Below are 13587 nucleotides of genomic sequence, written 5' to 3'. Positions count from 1 at the left end.
TTTTATATTTTTTACCACATGACATGTCGTGGTTGTGATATGTGGTGGCTTTAACTAAAAAATTAAAGGCGGTTAACTTTAAGTCAAATTGTTAAAGTTAACATTAAATAGTCTTTTTTGATGCATTTTGACAATTTAAGTACCCGATTAAGTAAAAAAAAAGTAAGAGATTAATTGTATTTTTTGAAAAAGTTTGAAAGTCTTTTTATGCATTTTGAAAGTTTAAGTACACAATTGAGTGCAAAAAAAAAAGGGCTTAATTGCTTTTTTAAAAAAAATTTATGGGCCTTTTTGATCCATTTTAAAAGTTTAAGTATCAAATTGAATGAAAAAGAAAACAATAGCTTAATTGCTTCTTTTGAAAAAGTTCGAGGACTTTTTCCGTCATTAAGCCTTTGTTTTACTTATCACACTAGCTGAAGTTGCTCATGCTTAAATGGATGTTATGCATGTATGCATGTTAATCTGATGTAATGCATGGTGGATTCATGTGATATGACATAGAAAGGTTGTGAGGCTAGAGGAAAATATCAATGCCACATCATCACCAATCTGAAGCCAACAGCCATCTAAAGATCTCTTCCTTCTCACCCATATCAAATATTTTCTCTACCACCTCTTAAAATTTTTCCCCAGCAAAACCACTCAAATCTCAAACCAATTTTCTTTTTCTTTTTTCATTATTTTATATGCACTAATATTATTTTTTAGTGAGTTAAATCTTAGATTAAATCAGCAAAATTTTAGCATCTGATAAACAAAGCCCAGGTTTGTTTGTTAGCTTCCAAATCCTCCTTTTTTTTTTTTTCTCTAAATTTTGAGTTTTTCATTTCTGTTTATGTATTTTTTTAAAATATACATGTTCTTATAAAAAATGGGTTTTGGGATTTAGTCTTGGTTTTTTTGTTAGTTTGATGGTTTATGGTATTTTTATCTAAAGATTTAGGTAGCTGTATCGTGTATGCAGTGTTCTTAGCTTGCATACTAATCCATTTTCAAGTGATTTGCTGTTTTTGAATCTTATTTTTTTTTTTTAGATAATTTTTCTCTGTATTTTTTTTTGTAATAGTATCTGATTTTTACTTTCAATTTGTTTTTGCAGAGAAGAACAGATTTTCTGAATATTAGTTAAACAGTAATCGACAGTGAGAGGCAGAGACGACTAATCATACTGTTGTAAATTTCCAATCCTTTTAAGAGAGAAAGAGAGAGAGATGAAATATAGTTTCTCTTGTTGATTCAATACTTTTTGTGTTCTTCAATTGATATCACTTACATATTTGTGGGAATCCGTGGGCTGAACCGGCTGGGGATGTTGAATTATGAAATATTGATTCTTGATTGGTAGAGGTTGCAGAGTGGAAGCTCAGGTTTTGGGGTGTGTGTGTGTGTCTTGCTGTTGATTGGTCCGCTGGTTGGTTCGAAAAGGTATATTTCAAAGGTTACATCTTGTTTAGGATACATGGCTAATCCGTCCGAGCGATGGATTGATGGCCTTCAGTTCTCATCGCTGTTCAGGCCTCCGCCACAGGACCCTCAACATCGAAAGGTACCCTAGTTTCTTTCTCTTGGATTTTCTATCGTCTTGTTATTGGTTTTCTTTGCATGAATCTTTGAAGCTTTTTAAACATGCTATATTTTCATGCTTGGTTTACTTGAAAACTTAAGTTGGTGAAATAGGTGACATAAATGAATATATGACTTCATATTAGCTTTGGTGAAAATCATCATTTCTTATAATCCATTTTGTTACCTCTTTTTTTAGGTTCAAATTACTGCATATGTCGAGTATTTCGGTCAATTCACATCAGAACAATTCCCTGAGGACATTGCTGAGGTATGCTTGTTTTCGTATGATTATTTCACATCCCATTGGTAATGGAAGGAAAGACACAAACTTCTTTGCTTATATGTCAAGGGAGGAAATTCTTTTATTGTTTTGGGAGTTTTTTATGTAACAAAATTTGCTTGTTTTGTAACAGCTTGTCCGCAACCGCTATCCATCTGATGAACAGCGCCTTTTTGATGATGTTCTGGGTATTGGTTCTTTCATCTTTTCTATTGTAACACTGTTCATTACGATAACAACCTTAAATCCAATGAATTTTTATTTAACACTGTTCATTACGATAACACCTTTAAATCCAATGAATTTTTATTTAAGTTATAACTGGGAAATGACCTGTTCCTTAAACTCAATCTGTTTGCAGCAACGTTTGTCCTTCACCATCCTGAACATGGGCATGCAGTTGTTCTTCCAATTATTTCATGCATCATTGATGGTACACTTGTGTATGATAAGAATGCCCCTCCATTTTCTTCATTCATCTCCTTAGTCTGCCCAAGTAGTGAGGTATTTTTTTTTTTTTTTCTTTTTAGTTCAGTAGAGAAGATCATCTTTGCTTCACACTATTTTATATTAATATTCTCAATGCTTACTTTTATCTACTTTGTTAACTTTTTTAAAAGTATCATTGTGGCTGACTGAGAACATATCTCTGGCATTTATCCTTTTTTACAGAATGAGTATTCTGAACAGTGGGCACTGGCATGTGGAGAGATCTTGCGGATTCTGACTCATTACAACCGTCCAATATGTAAAACGGAACTGCCAAATAGTGAAGCAGATAGAAGCAATAGCAGCAGCCAAGCTACAACAAGTGAATCTGCTGATGGGGAATCATCCTTTCACATACCTTCAGTGCGACAGGAGAGGAAGCCTTTGAGGCCTTTATCTCCTTGGATTACTGATATATTGCTTGCAGCGCCTTTGGGCATCAGAAGTGATTACTTCCGTTGGTGAGCGGTTTCTATTATTGCAAAGTATTTTTCCTTTCTTGATTAGTTTGAAACATCAATTGGCCTCTATAAAGATAGAAGCGGTTTTAACGGTTGAATATTCCAGTACTTGTGCTCTAATAAACCTTACAGAATGCTTCTAACTTCAAGAAATAAACAGGTTGGAAGACCACATTTGTTGATTAACTGTCATTTTGCCGGTAGATACATGCATATGGATGCATACATGCTTAGGATGCCATTTCCAACCGGCCACATTGAGTAGCTTTTTTAGTTTTTTAGATATTACTGGTTGACAATTTTATAGCATTTAATACGTTGCGTAAACACCATGATCAGTTACAATGTGAGCATTAGCGTAACACTGTTTTTGCACTAAACTTTTTGCTGAGGCTTGAATAGTGGGAGTGCTTCTGAGTTATAAGGCCTCTCTAAGAAGTGCCTAGATAGTAGTTCAATTTATCATATAACTATCATTGAATTTAAAAGCTTTTGTGTGATACATCCTATGAATGGATCCCACTTTTATGTGCTTATTACTGAAGCCGGTAGTCCTTTATTAACAGGTGCAGTGGTGTTATGGGTAAATATGCAGCTGGAGACCTCAGGCCGCCTATGACTGGTCAGTTAAATATTTTGGCTGGAATGTATTACATGATTTTGCTTCCTGGAATGCATAACAATATATTTTAGGCCTGAGGACTCATTACTTGACTACTGTTTTCTAATAGCTTCTATTCGTGGATCTGGAAAGCACCCTCAGCTCATGCCATCAACTCCAAGATGGGCAGTTGCTAATGGTGCTGGTGTCATTTTAAGTGTATGCGATGAGGAGGTTGCACGCTACGAGACTGCTACTTTAACAGCTGCAGCAGTTCCTGCACTTCTACTTCCTCCACCAACAACAGCTTTGGATGAGCATCTAGTTGCTGGGCTGCCAGCTCTTGAACCATATGCTCGATTATTTCATCGGTAGAGCCCTGAAACTTTAAGAGCTCTCAAACAACATTGCTTAAGTATATTTGTTCTATAGTAGGTGTCCATGGTCATATCTTGTAAGTACTGTGGTTTGCCATCCATACAGGGCATTGAGTGAAGCACTCCCGAATTTATATCGGGAAAGTAGATCTTGTTTGAAAGTTTTGAAGGAGTTTATCTTATTGAGGAATGCCTGACATGTTTAGCTGCTAGTATAAGTGTCCGTCATGATGTATTTTTTTCTCCCTCCTAATTAGGTACTATGCCATTGCAACTCCAAGTGCCACCCAAAGACTTCTTCTTGGACTTCTAGAAGCACCACCATCATGGGCCCCAGATGCACTTGATGCTGCTGTACAGCTTGTGGAACTCCTTCGGGCAGCTGAAGACTATGCAACTGGTATAAGGGTGAGTGAAACGCTTTTCACTGCATATATTTGAATATAAAATGATGCCTTCTGGCATCAAACATGATTTCATATAGTTCTTAGCAAATTGGTCTTACTGGATTTTGATGTAGCTTCCTCGAAATTGGATGCATTTGCATTTTCTGCGTGCAATCGGGACTGCAATGTCTATGAGAGTGGGTATTGCCGCTGATGCTGCCGCAGCTTTACTTTTTCGTATACTGTCACAGCCTGCACTGCTCTTTCCTCCATTAAGACAAGTTGAGGGAGTGGCAGTTCAACATGAACCTTCTGGTGGTTATATTTCGTGTTATAGGAAGCAGGTATTAGTGGTCAACTTCAAAATTTTGCATGTTACCTTCCACTTGATATGAAGCCTGTCGTATGCATTTACATACAATATGCATGATCACAAGTATTGAAAATTTATCTCAAAATATTGTTAATCAGATAGAGGTGCCTGCTGCTGAAGCAACTATTGAAGCTACCGCCCAAGGTATTGCATCAATGCTTTGTGCTCACGGACCAGAAGTGGAGTGGAGAATATGTACAATATGGGAAGCCGCTTATGGCCTGATTCCCTTGAGCTCTTCAGCTGTTGATCTTCCGGATATAATTGTTGCAACCCCATTGCAGCCTCCCATACTATCATGGAACCTATACATACCTCTTCTTAAGGTCCTTGAATACCTTCCACGTGGAAGTCCTTCTGAAGCGTGTCTCATGAAGATATTTGTGGCCACTGTTGAAGCTATTCTACAGAGAACTTTTCCTCCTGAATACTCCAGGGAGCAAACCAGAAAAACAAGATACAGCATGGGTTCTGCCTTAAAGAATCTTGCTGTGGCAGAGCTTCGTACAATGGTTCATTCCCTCTTTTTAGAATCGTGTGCTTCAGTGGAGCTTGCTTCTCGCCTGCTTTTTGTCGTTTTAACTGTGTGCGTTAGCCATGAAGCTCAGTTCCATGGGATTAAGAGACCGAGAAGCGAGGAAAGTTATCCTCCTGATGAGAGCATTGAGGAGTCGCCGGCGCAATTCGAAAAGCTGAGAGACATAAAACCTAGAAAAACAAAAAATCAAGGGCCTGTATCTGCATTCGATTCTTATGTGCTTGCTGCTGTTTGCGCTCTTGCCTGTGAGCTTCAGTTATTCCCCTTGGTTACAAGCGGAAATACTCATTTGATCGCTAAAAATGTTCAAGCTAAACCCAGGCATAACAAAGTAAATGGATCTTCTATAGAGTATGGACATGGTATTGACTCAGCTATTCATCATACTCGCAGAATCTTAGCGATTTTAGAGGCACTCTTTTCACTGAAGCCGTCTTCTGTTGGCACCTCATGGACTTATAGTTCGAATGAAATAGTTGCTGCAGCTATGGTTGCCGCTCATGTTTCTGAACTATTTAGACAGTCAAAGGCTTGTATGCATGCGCTCTCTGTCCTAATGCGATGCAAGTGGGACAATGAAATTTACACTAGGGCATCATCGTTATACAATCTCATTGACATTCACAGCAAGGCAGTTGCGTCCATCGTTGACAAGGCTGAACCTTTAGAAGCGCAATTGATATATGCACCTGTTTGTTTTGATAGCAGAACACAATGCAAGCGTACAAATACTGCTTGCTGGGATCCTCTGCGAGTATCTTCTTCAGAATATGAAGATTCAATTCATTCAGCCAATAATCTCAGATGTCAGATGGTGTTAACATCAGATGAAGGCTTAGGAAATTCCACGGGAAAAAGTGTAGAAAGTTTCCCATTAGATGCCTCGGATTTGGCCAATTTTCTTACAAAGGATAGGCACTTAGGATTCCATTGCAGTGCACAAATTCTTCTAAGATCCGTGCTTGTGGAGAAGCAAGAGTTATGTTTCTCTGTTGTTTCACTATTGTGGCACAAACTGATAGCAGCCCCTGAAACACAACCCAGTGCCGAAAGCACTTCTGCCCAACAGGGATGGAGACAGGTAATCCGATACTTTTCATGCTTCCTGTGGTATTATTTTAGTTGAGACTAATGAGAGAGTGCATAACAGTTGACAAAGTCATCTTTTCATTGTAAATTCATCTTTATGATTTCATGGAGATATATTTTTCTGACTACCCTACTCGGATGGTATTAGGTGGTTGATGCATTGTGCAATGTCGTATCAGCATCTCCGGCAAAAGCAGCAACTGCAGTTGTTCTTCAGGTCCAAATTTTGTTCTTCTTGAGAACATCAGCTTTCTTTATCGCTGCTGACTTGAACTCCCTATGTTTTTTGTAAAAGTCTACAATGATTCATAATCTGGATGGTGTCCAAATCAGCAGCCATAAATTGCCTTATTGTCTAGCTGTTTTACTTTAGTTTCTCTATTTGTTTGGTCACTTTTATGGCCTTGTTTTCTTGTCAGGCGGATAGGGAATTGCAGCCATGGATTGCCAAAAATGATGATCAAGGTCAGAAGATGTGGAGAATCAACCAGCGGATTGTAAAGTTGATAGTGGAACTAATGAGAAATCATGATATCCCGGAATCATTGGTAATTGTAGCAAGTGCCTCTGATTTGCTTCTACGTGCCACTGATGGAATGCTCGTAGATGGGGAAGCTTGCACTTTACCGCAACTCGAGGTACTGTCTTTCTTACTATCGTCTCTTATAGATAGTCATTCACCAATGACCGTGTCTTTTTAATTGAGCATTTGTGATACTCTGAAGTCGAATGCATTTGGTTTTATCTTAAAGCTTCATTAATGTGTTGAGTTTTTATCTAAAAATGGCAGCTGCTGGAAGCAACAGCTAGAGCAGTTCAGCCAGTACTAGAGTGGGGGGAATCGGGACTGGCTGTCGTGGATGGACTTTCAAACCTGTTAAAGGTGAGCAAATGCCCTTTTCGGCATAGTCAATTTTCGATATACTCTTAAAGGTTCAAGTTAAAACATGCCTGCAAGATCTATGGTGATGTGATCTTTAATGTGTCAATTCATGCAGTGTCGTCTGCCAGCTACAACTCGATGTCTTTCTCATCCAAGTGCACACGTTCGTGCTCTCAGCATATCGGTACTTCGCAATATTCTGCAATCAAATCCTAAGCTGGAAATAAATGGTATCCATGGTCCTTATTTCAGTATCAGTGTCATCGACTGGCATACTGATATCGAGAAGTGCTTAACGTGGGAAGCTCATAGTCAACTTGCAAGAGGAATGCCTATACATTTTCTCGACACCGCCGCCAAAGAACTAGGCTGTAAAATTTCAATATAACATGAATTAACATTCGAATCCTTTTCAGGTCAGACTACATAGAGGAATATAATAGAACTTTCTCCCAAGTGGGTTGAACTTGAAGGATATGGGGATGAAGCCTTGAATGTTGTGAAAAGCATGCAATACAAGGACTGTGCCACACCAAGGTTTTATGTCACTAATCTTACTTAGACTATAAATTAGCTTTGTTATATTATAGGCCAAGATTTCCATTTGTTTGAGGGATTACAGTATGTAATTTCAGTTAACTTCTATGGTTTCAGTCAGTTGTATTTGGATAGTTTAGTTCATCTCAGCATTATCAGTACCTAAAGTTTTTAGTGGTTGATATTTGGTGTTAATTTTGTTATAATATTAATATATGAATCTAAAACTCCCAAGTAATTTTTTTTTCCAATTTAAGATTGAAACTAGCATCTCCACCCCGCGTATGCCTAGGATTTAAAAGAATTATGCAATTTATTTAATACTTATTAAGTTTAAACTAAATTTTATTAAATTATTTTAACTATAAAATTAAATATATAATAATTCAGTATTAGGTAAAATTTTAAATAGATTTATAAAGTAAAGTAAGTGTATATGAATCATTTAAACATTAAAATCAGCAATGATCTGTATTTTCTAGTGAATAGATCAAAATCTTCGATGTATCATTTGAAAGTAGTGAGTACTTACAAATAAATATTAAGAAATTTATTTAAACATAATAAAATAATAATTAATTATAAATAAATATTAAAATCATAAATTTGAGATCCTAAACCATAAATATGATAATTATCAATACTTATTTATAATAGTTATAATTAATTAGTATTTAATTATGTTTAATTTCATTTAATGATGACGGATCATATTATTATTCAATGATAGTGCATGAGACTTGGCACATCATATATTATTCCATAAAAATAAATAAAACAAAATTTTGCACACTAATCAAGTATGAAACATAAATCAATCTATGAATGAATATTTAAATCTAACGGTTAATTGACGTGGTTGGTAAGTGCAACCATGGACACTGAAAGAATTTGTCTCTATGAATTATAATGGATATGGATGATCATTTAATTCTATATTTTTATATTTTAATATATTACATAAATATTTTTATTAAATTCAAATAATTATAACAAATTATGTAAAATATGAAATGAATTGAAACGATGAACACAAAAGTAATTTAAAATAATAACTAAAACACGACATAAAATTAAAAATAAATAATATAAACATTATATATATAAACATACATCTCGAATGCACATATAAATAATTCATATAATTTTGATTATATAATAACTCTTAATGTTTAACATTCTATCAATTTTATCTTAATTTTGACACATTCAATTAATTTGGTCTTTATTCTAAATTGTTGATATCCAATGAGGCTGAATTTTTTTAGATTTAGGACTAAAATGACATAATTTATAAACATTAAAGGTTGAATTTATCATTATACCAATCTAAAAGAGGATAAATTGATAGAAAAAAGTGCACGTTATGATTGATTATCCTTAGTTGCTCACTTTCAAAATTAATAGGGACTAAATTGCTCCCTTTTTAGAAGGTTCAATTTGCTCAATATTGAAATTAAGAGGGACCGAAGAGAAATTTTACCATTTTTTTCCTTAAATTTCGTCCTCTCTTTACTCTTTCATTCCTCTCCCTCCCTGGCTTCTTTTTGTTTAATTGTATAATACTAAAGAATAACGATGAATTGAGAGTGAAATAGGATTTATGAATGGGGTATAGACTAATTCGTAAAAGGTTTAAAAATAGAAAGTTTAATTATGTGGTTAAGCATAATCACTAAAGTTGGGAAATGTGGGGCTTATAATCGCAATTGTACCACTAAAAGATGAGGTGCTGTTTTTGGAAACAAACCAAAATGTTTAGTTAGTGCTCATGGCTAAAAGTAGCCGTTGATCTGCATTAAAACGTGCCTTGAATGACGATGGGCCGTTGGATTAAGGTCGTTGGTGTTAAAATCATAAACAGGAGATGAGGTAAGCACATCTACAGTGCTTACATGAGTCATACTTTATTATGTTTTATAGATAAATATTTGCAAAACTGTTTTCAAATTCACAAAAAAATGTGGGTATTATATATTTTATGTAAAATTTAGAATTTTTTTTTGATACAATGCCTAAAATTACCCATAGCCCCTCCTCAACCTTTAAATGAGAGAATAATGCGCTTTAGTGCACTTGTACCCACGTCTTCTTGTGCTGATCGAGTTAAGACTGAATCGACTAATAAACTTTAAACTTTAAACACTATAATGTTTAATATGTTAGTTTTATCATTATAACCAAAGTCTCATTTATTTGCTATATTAGTTTTTATCAATACATTTATTACATAATCTTTTACATCTACGTCCTGAGCTAAGAAAAAAATCACTTTGTTATTAAGCAACGATACTTAGAATTAATATTTTATATGTCTTCTCTCTGTGAAAATTCTGGTTCTGAAAAATTCATTATGGAGCAGTTGATACCTAAAAAGGTTCGATTTAGAGATAAAGAGGAAGATACGAGTAACGACATGATGATTGATCTGTCCTCGGATCAACCTACCTCTTGGAGAGATAAGCTCTTCGGCCATTCTTCAAAGGACGTCTTCAACGGTTCGGAAGAAAAGAAAGTTATTGATATTTTGGAAAGGGATATTCAGAAGACATTTGTGAATGGTGTGCCTTTTATAACCTTCTCGAACAGGATTCACCAAATCCTCATTCAGGGTATGGATAATACTATGATTTTAAAACTTCTAGGTTGTAACATTGGATTTTCAGTTTTGCAGAATAAAATTTATAACATGTGGAAACCCTCAGCACGTTTGCACATGATGGATATTGAAAATGGTTATTTCTAGTCAAATTTCAAAACAAGCTGGATTGCAAAAAGGCCCTTTTTGAAGGTCCTTGGACCATATTTGGTCAATATTTGACCGTTCAACCTTGGACGTTGGCCTTTGACCCTGCACAGGCTTTCCCAAGTGTTGTGATGGCATGGATCAGATTTCTTGGCTTACCTGGTTACTTGTACAATTGTAAAATCATTACAGAGATTGGGGAAATGGTTGGAAAATTGGTCAAGTTAGATATGAACACCGATAGTAGGGCAAAGGGACGTTTTACTAGAATGGCGGTTTATGTTAATTTGGAAAAGCTATTGGTTTCCCAAATCTTGATCAATGGTCGATCACAAAAGGTGGAATATGAATCTTTATCTACAATTTGCTTTCACTGTGGAAGGTATGGTCATGTGGATAACCTTTGTACCTTTAGAAATTCTGGTCCCACAGTTGAAAAGAAAGTTGACTCGCCTGAAACGATACCGAAAAATCAAAATATGGTCGTAGAAGGATCGGTGAAGAAGGACAAGAATTACAAGCCGTGAATGATTGTAGAAAGTAAATCAAGGCGGAAATTTAGAAAGAATGTGAAGAAATCCTTTGGAAATCAAGAGAGGGAAAAGGAAGGATCCCATTTTAGGGCCTTAAATAATAATAATTTAAACAAAGAAATTTATGATAGAGATTTGTTTGATTTTCGGTGTTCTAAAGGGAAAGAAATTATAAATGAAAACCAGCACAGGAAGGAAATTGGTCCCCAACATAACAGTCAGATAGAATTAAGTAAAAAAAATAATAAAGGCAAGCTTAAGGAGGTGGGCTCTAAAACTGGTCTAGGCCCGGTGATCAAAGAAAATGCTGGACCAAGAGTGGGATCCAGTTTAGTCCTTAACAGCATTAATGAAAACTTAAAGAATTCAGAAGAGTTTACTAAGTGTTTGGGCCTAAGGGATATTTCGGCTAATTAGGCCTGGGGTCTGATGGATTAGCCTGGACAGGAAGTAATAGGCCAGCAAAGCTTTGTTGCTACTGGTAGCTGCAGTTGAACCCTAGCAACGACAAGAGTGCTAAGCGATTCCAACACCGGGGTGGCCCTCCATGTCGAAGGTGAGTTTTCAGCCTACCGTCCAACCTTGACAATAGATGGGTGTGACACAGACAAAGTGGTGGTGGAAATGGGTAGCCTCGATTCCGGCAAGCATTTAGTGGTGATCTTTCTTGAGAATAAAAATTTCAAAAACAAAAATAGTGTTCCTTATTTAAATAATTCTTTAGTTTCGATTCTGGTGGGGTTTTTCGATTCGAAATAGAGGAAGAGGTATTACATAATCAAATTCTTCATGGTAGTAATACTCGCTTCAAATCCTCTGGATCTCAACGTGTTTTGTTGAAGGAATCTATGGAACAACTAGCAAAGAGCATCTCGATGTTCTCTAAAGCCAAATTTGATTCTGGGGATTTTACTAGAAATGATGAACAGCAGGAGGGGGTTAATCTTCCTGGACATTGAGGCTGAAACTTACCGTTTTATTTCTCCTTATGAATTCTATTTTTGATATTTGGGGTTTGTTATACTTTATTTTTCTTAGCTGTAACTTAATTTAGTTTATTTTTGTTATGAAACCAAATCTTAAAATTTTTTCATAGAATTGTCAAGGGTGTGCTAGTAGAAATTTTATTTGAGCTTTTCGAGAATACAATGCGGACACAGACCAGATATTGTTTGCTTGGTAGAACCGAGAGTGAGTGGTAAAGAAGCTAATTTTATTATTGAGCAACTGGGCTTTAATTACTCTCATCGGGTTAAAGCCATTGGTTTTTCAGGTGGTATCTGGGTGGGATGGAAGGATTCTGTTTGAATTTAAATCATTTGAAGTCATCCCCAATTTATTCTTCTTCATGTTAATAATCTTATTCCTAACAAGTCTTTTCTTATCTCATTTGTGTATGGCAGTCCAGACAGGTCAAAACAAAAGTTTCTTTAGGAGGGGTTAAAATCTGTAACCCAAATTCAATCTACTCGTTGGTTAATTATGGGAGATTTCAATGCTATTCTATCACCCGAGGATAAGAGAAGTCCCTTTACCATAGGTAAGTGCTGTGAGTTATTTGGTAATTTTGTTTATTCTTGTGAGTTGTAGGACTTAGGGTATAGCGGACCCTTTTACACTTGGCAACAAGGTGGTACTTTTGTCAGATTAGATTGGGGCTTTAGCTAATGACGAATGGATGTCAACTTTCCCACAGTGTTTAGTCTAACATCTCACTCAGATTAAGTCTGATCATCTACCTCTCTTACTGTTTACTTGACCTGACCTTAGTATGGCTAAAGGAAGACCTTTCAGATTTCTAGTAGGATGGACGTAGCATAATAAATTTTCCACCTTTGTCAGAGAGAAGTGGAACTTTGCAGGTAATATGGTTGATTCCTTGAATAATTTTGCTTCTTCTGTTAAAGCTTGGAACAGGAATGTGTATGGCTTTTTGGGTACCCATAAGCGGCATCTCATGAGATCGTTGAACGATATTCAAAAGGCATTAGATCACTTCCCCTCTAGTCATTTATTTCAGAAAGAGATTGTAACACCCCTAACCCGAATCCGTCGTTGGAATAGGGTTATGGAGCATTATCAAAGTTTACAGATCAGATAATAGACATTTCAAATCATACAATATACATACCAGAAATCGACCATAAAGTCCCTTATATGAACCCTTTAGGCCCAAAATATGTATTACAAACATGTCGGGACTAAATCGGGAGCTCAGAGAATTTTTCGCAAAATCTCAAAAATTTTCCAAGGTGCAGAGGACACACGCCCGTGTGGCTAGGCCGTGTGGCTCACACAGTCAAGAGACATGATCGTGTCTCAGGCCTTATAGGTATTTGAAATAGGGTACATGGTCGTGTCTGAGCCCGTGTCCGTGCCCATGTAACTCTCTGACTTAGGTCACACGGCTAAGACACACGCCCGTGTGCTAGGTCGTGTGAACATGAAAATTTGCATTAAATGGTGCAAGGGTCACACGACCAAGCCATATGCCCGTGTGCCAGGCCGTGTGATCAATACTGAGCATTCTCTTTTGAAATTTTTAAGATGCAGGGGACACACGGCCGAACCACACACCTATGTGTTAGGTCATGTGTCACACATGGCTGAGACACACGCCCGTGTCTCTGCCCGTTTGGATGGAAATAACCTATTTCCAAGCCCATATTTCTCACCCAATTTATCTTCCACCTACATTAACATTTAAACACATTCAACAACCAAC

General features: G+C 36.3%; 1 protein-coding gene across 3 annotated transcripts; it reads left to right on the top strand.

Annotated features, from left to right (window-relative positions):
- The first annotated feature begins 468 nt into the window (after nucleotides 1–468).
- Nucleotides 469–7810, top strand: LOC108489213 (protein GIGANTEA). 3 transcript variants are annotated; one of them, XM_017793574.2, is made up of 16 exons: nucleotides 469–768; nucleotides 1103–1176; nucleotides 1358–1549; nucleotides 1766–1837; nucleotides 1983–2037; nucleotides 2211–2353; nucleotides 2522–2799; nucleotides 3366–3421; nucleotides 3531–3771; nucleotides 4035–4185; nucleotides 4298–4507; nucleotides 4635–6155; nucleotides 6312–6380; nucleotides 6583–6801; nucleotides 6954–7046; nucleotides 7162–7810. In XM_017793574.2, the coding sequence occupies exons 3-16, from the start codon at nucleotides 1463–1465 to the stop codon at nucleotides 7432–7434; spliced, it is 3468 nt and encodes a 1155-aa protein (XP_017649063.1). In that variant the 5' UTR covers nucleotides 469–768; nucleotides 1103–1176; nucleotides 1358–1462; the 3' UTR covers nucleotides 7435–7810. The 3 variants fall into 3 exon arrangements, with proteins under 3 accessions (XP_017649063.1, XP_017649062.1, XP_017649065.1); XM_017793573.2 differs by having other exon boundaries at nucleotides 1349–1549; XM_017793576.2 differs by lacking the exons at nucleotides 469–768; nucleotides 1103–1176; nucleotides 1358–1549; ... (1 more) ...; nucleotides 1983–2037; nucleotides 2211–2353 and having other exon boundaries at nucleotides 2658–2795.
- Nucleotides 7811–13587: the final 5777 nt, after the last annotated feature.

The sequence above is a fragment of the Gossypium arboreum genome, chromosome 3 (genome assembly GCF_025698485.1).
Source record: "Gossypium arboreum isolate Shixiya-1 chromosome 3, ASM2569848v2, whole genome shotgun sequence".
Classification (NCBI taxonomy): Eukaryota; Viridiplantae; Streptophyta; class Magnoliopsida; order Malvales; family Malvaceae; genus Gossypium; species Gossypium arboreum.
This window is presented reverse-complemented; position numbering and strand designations above follow the sequence as displayed.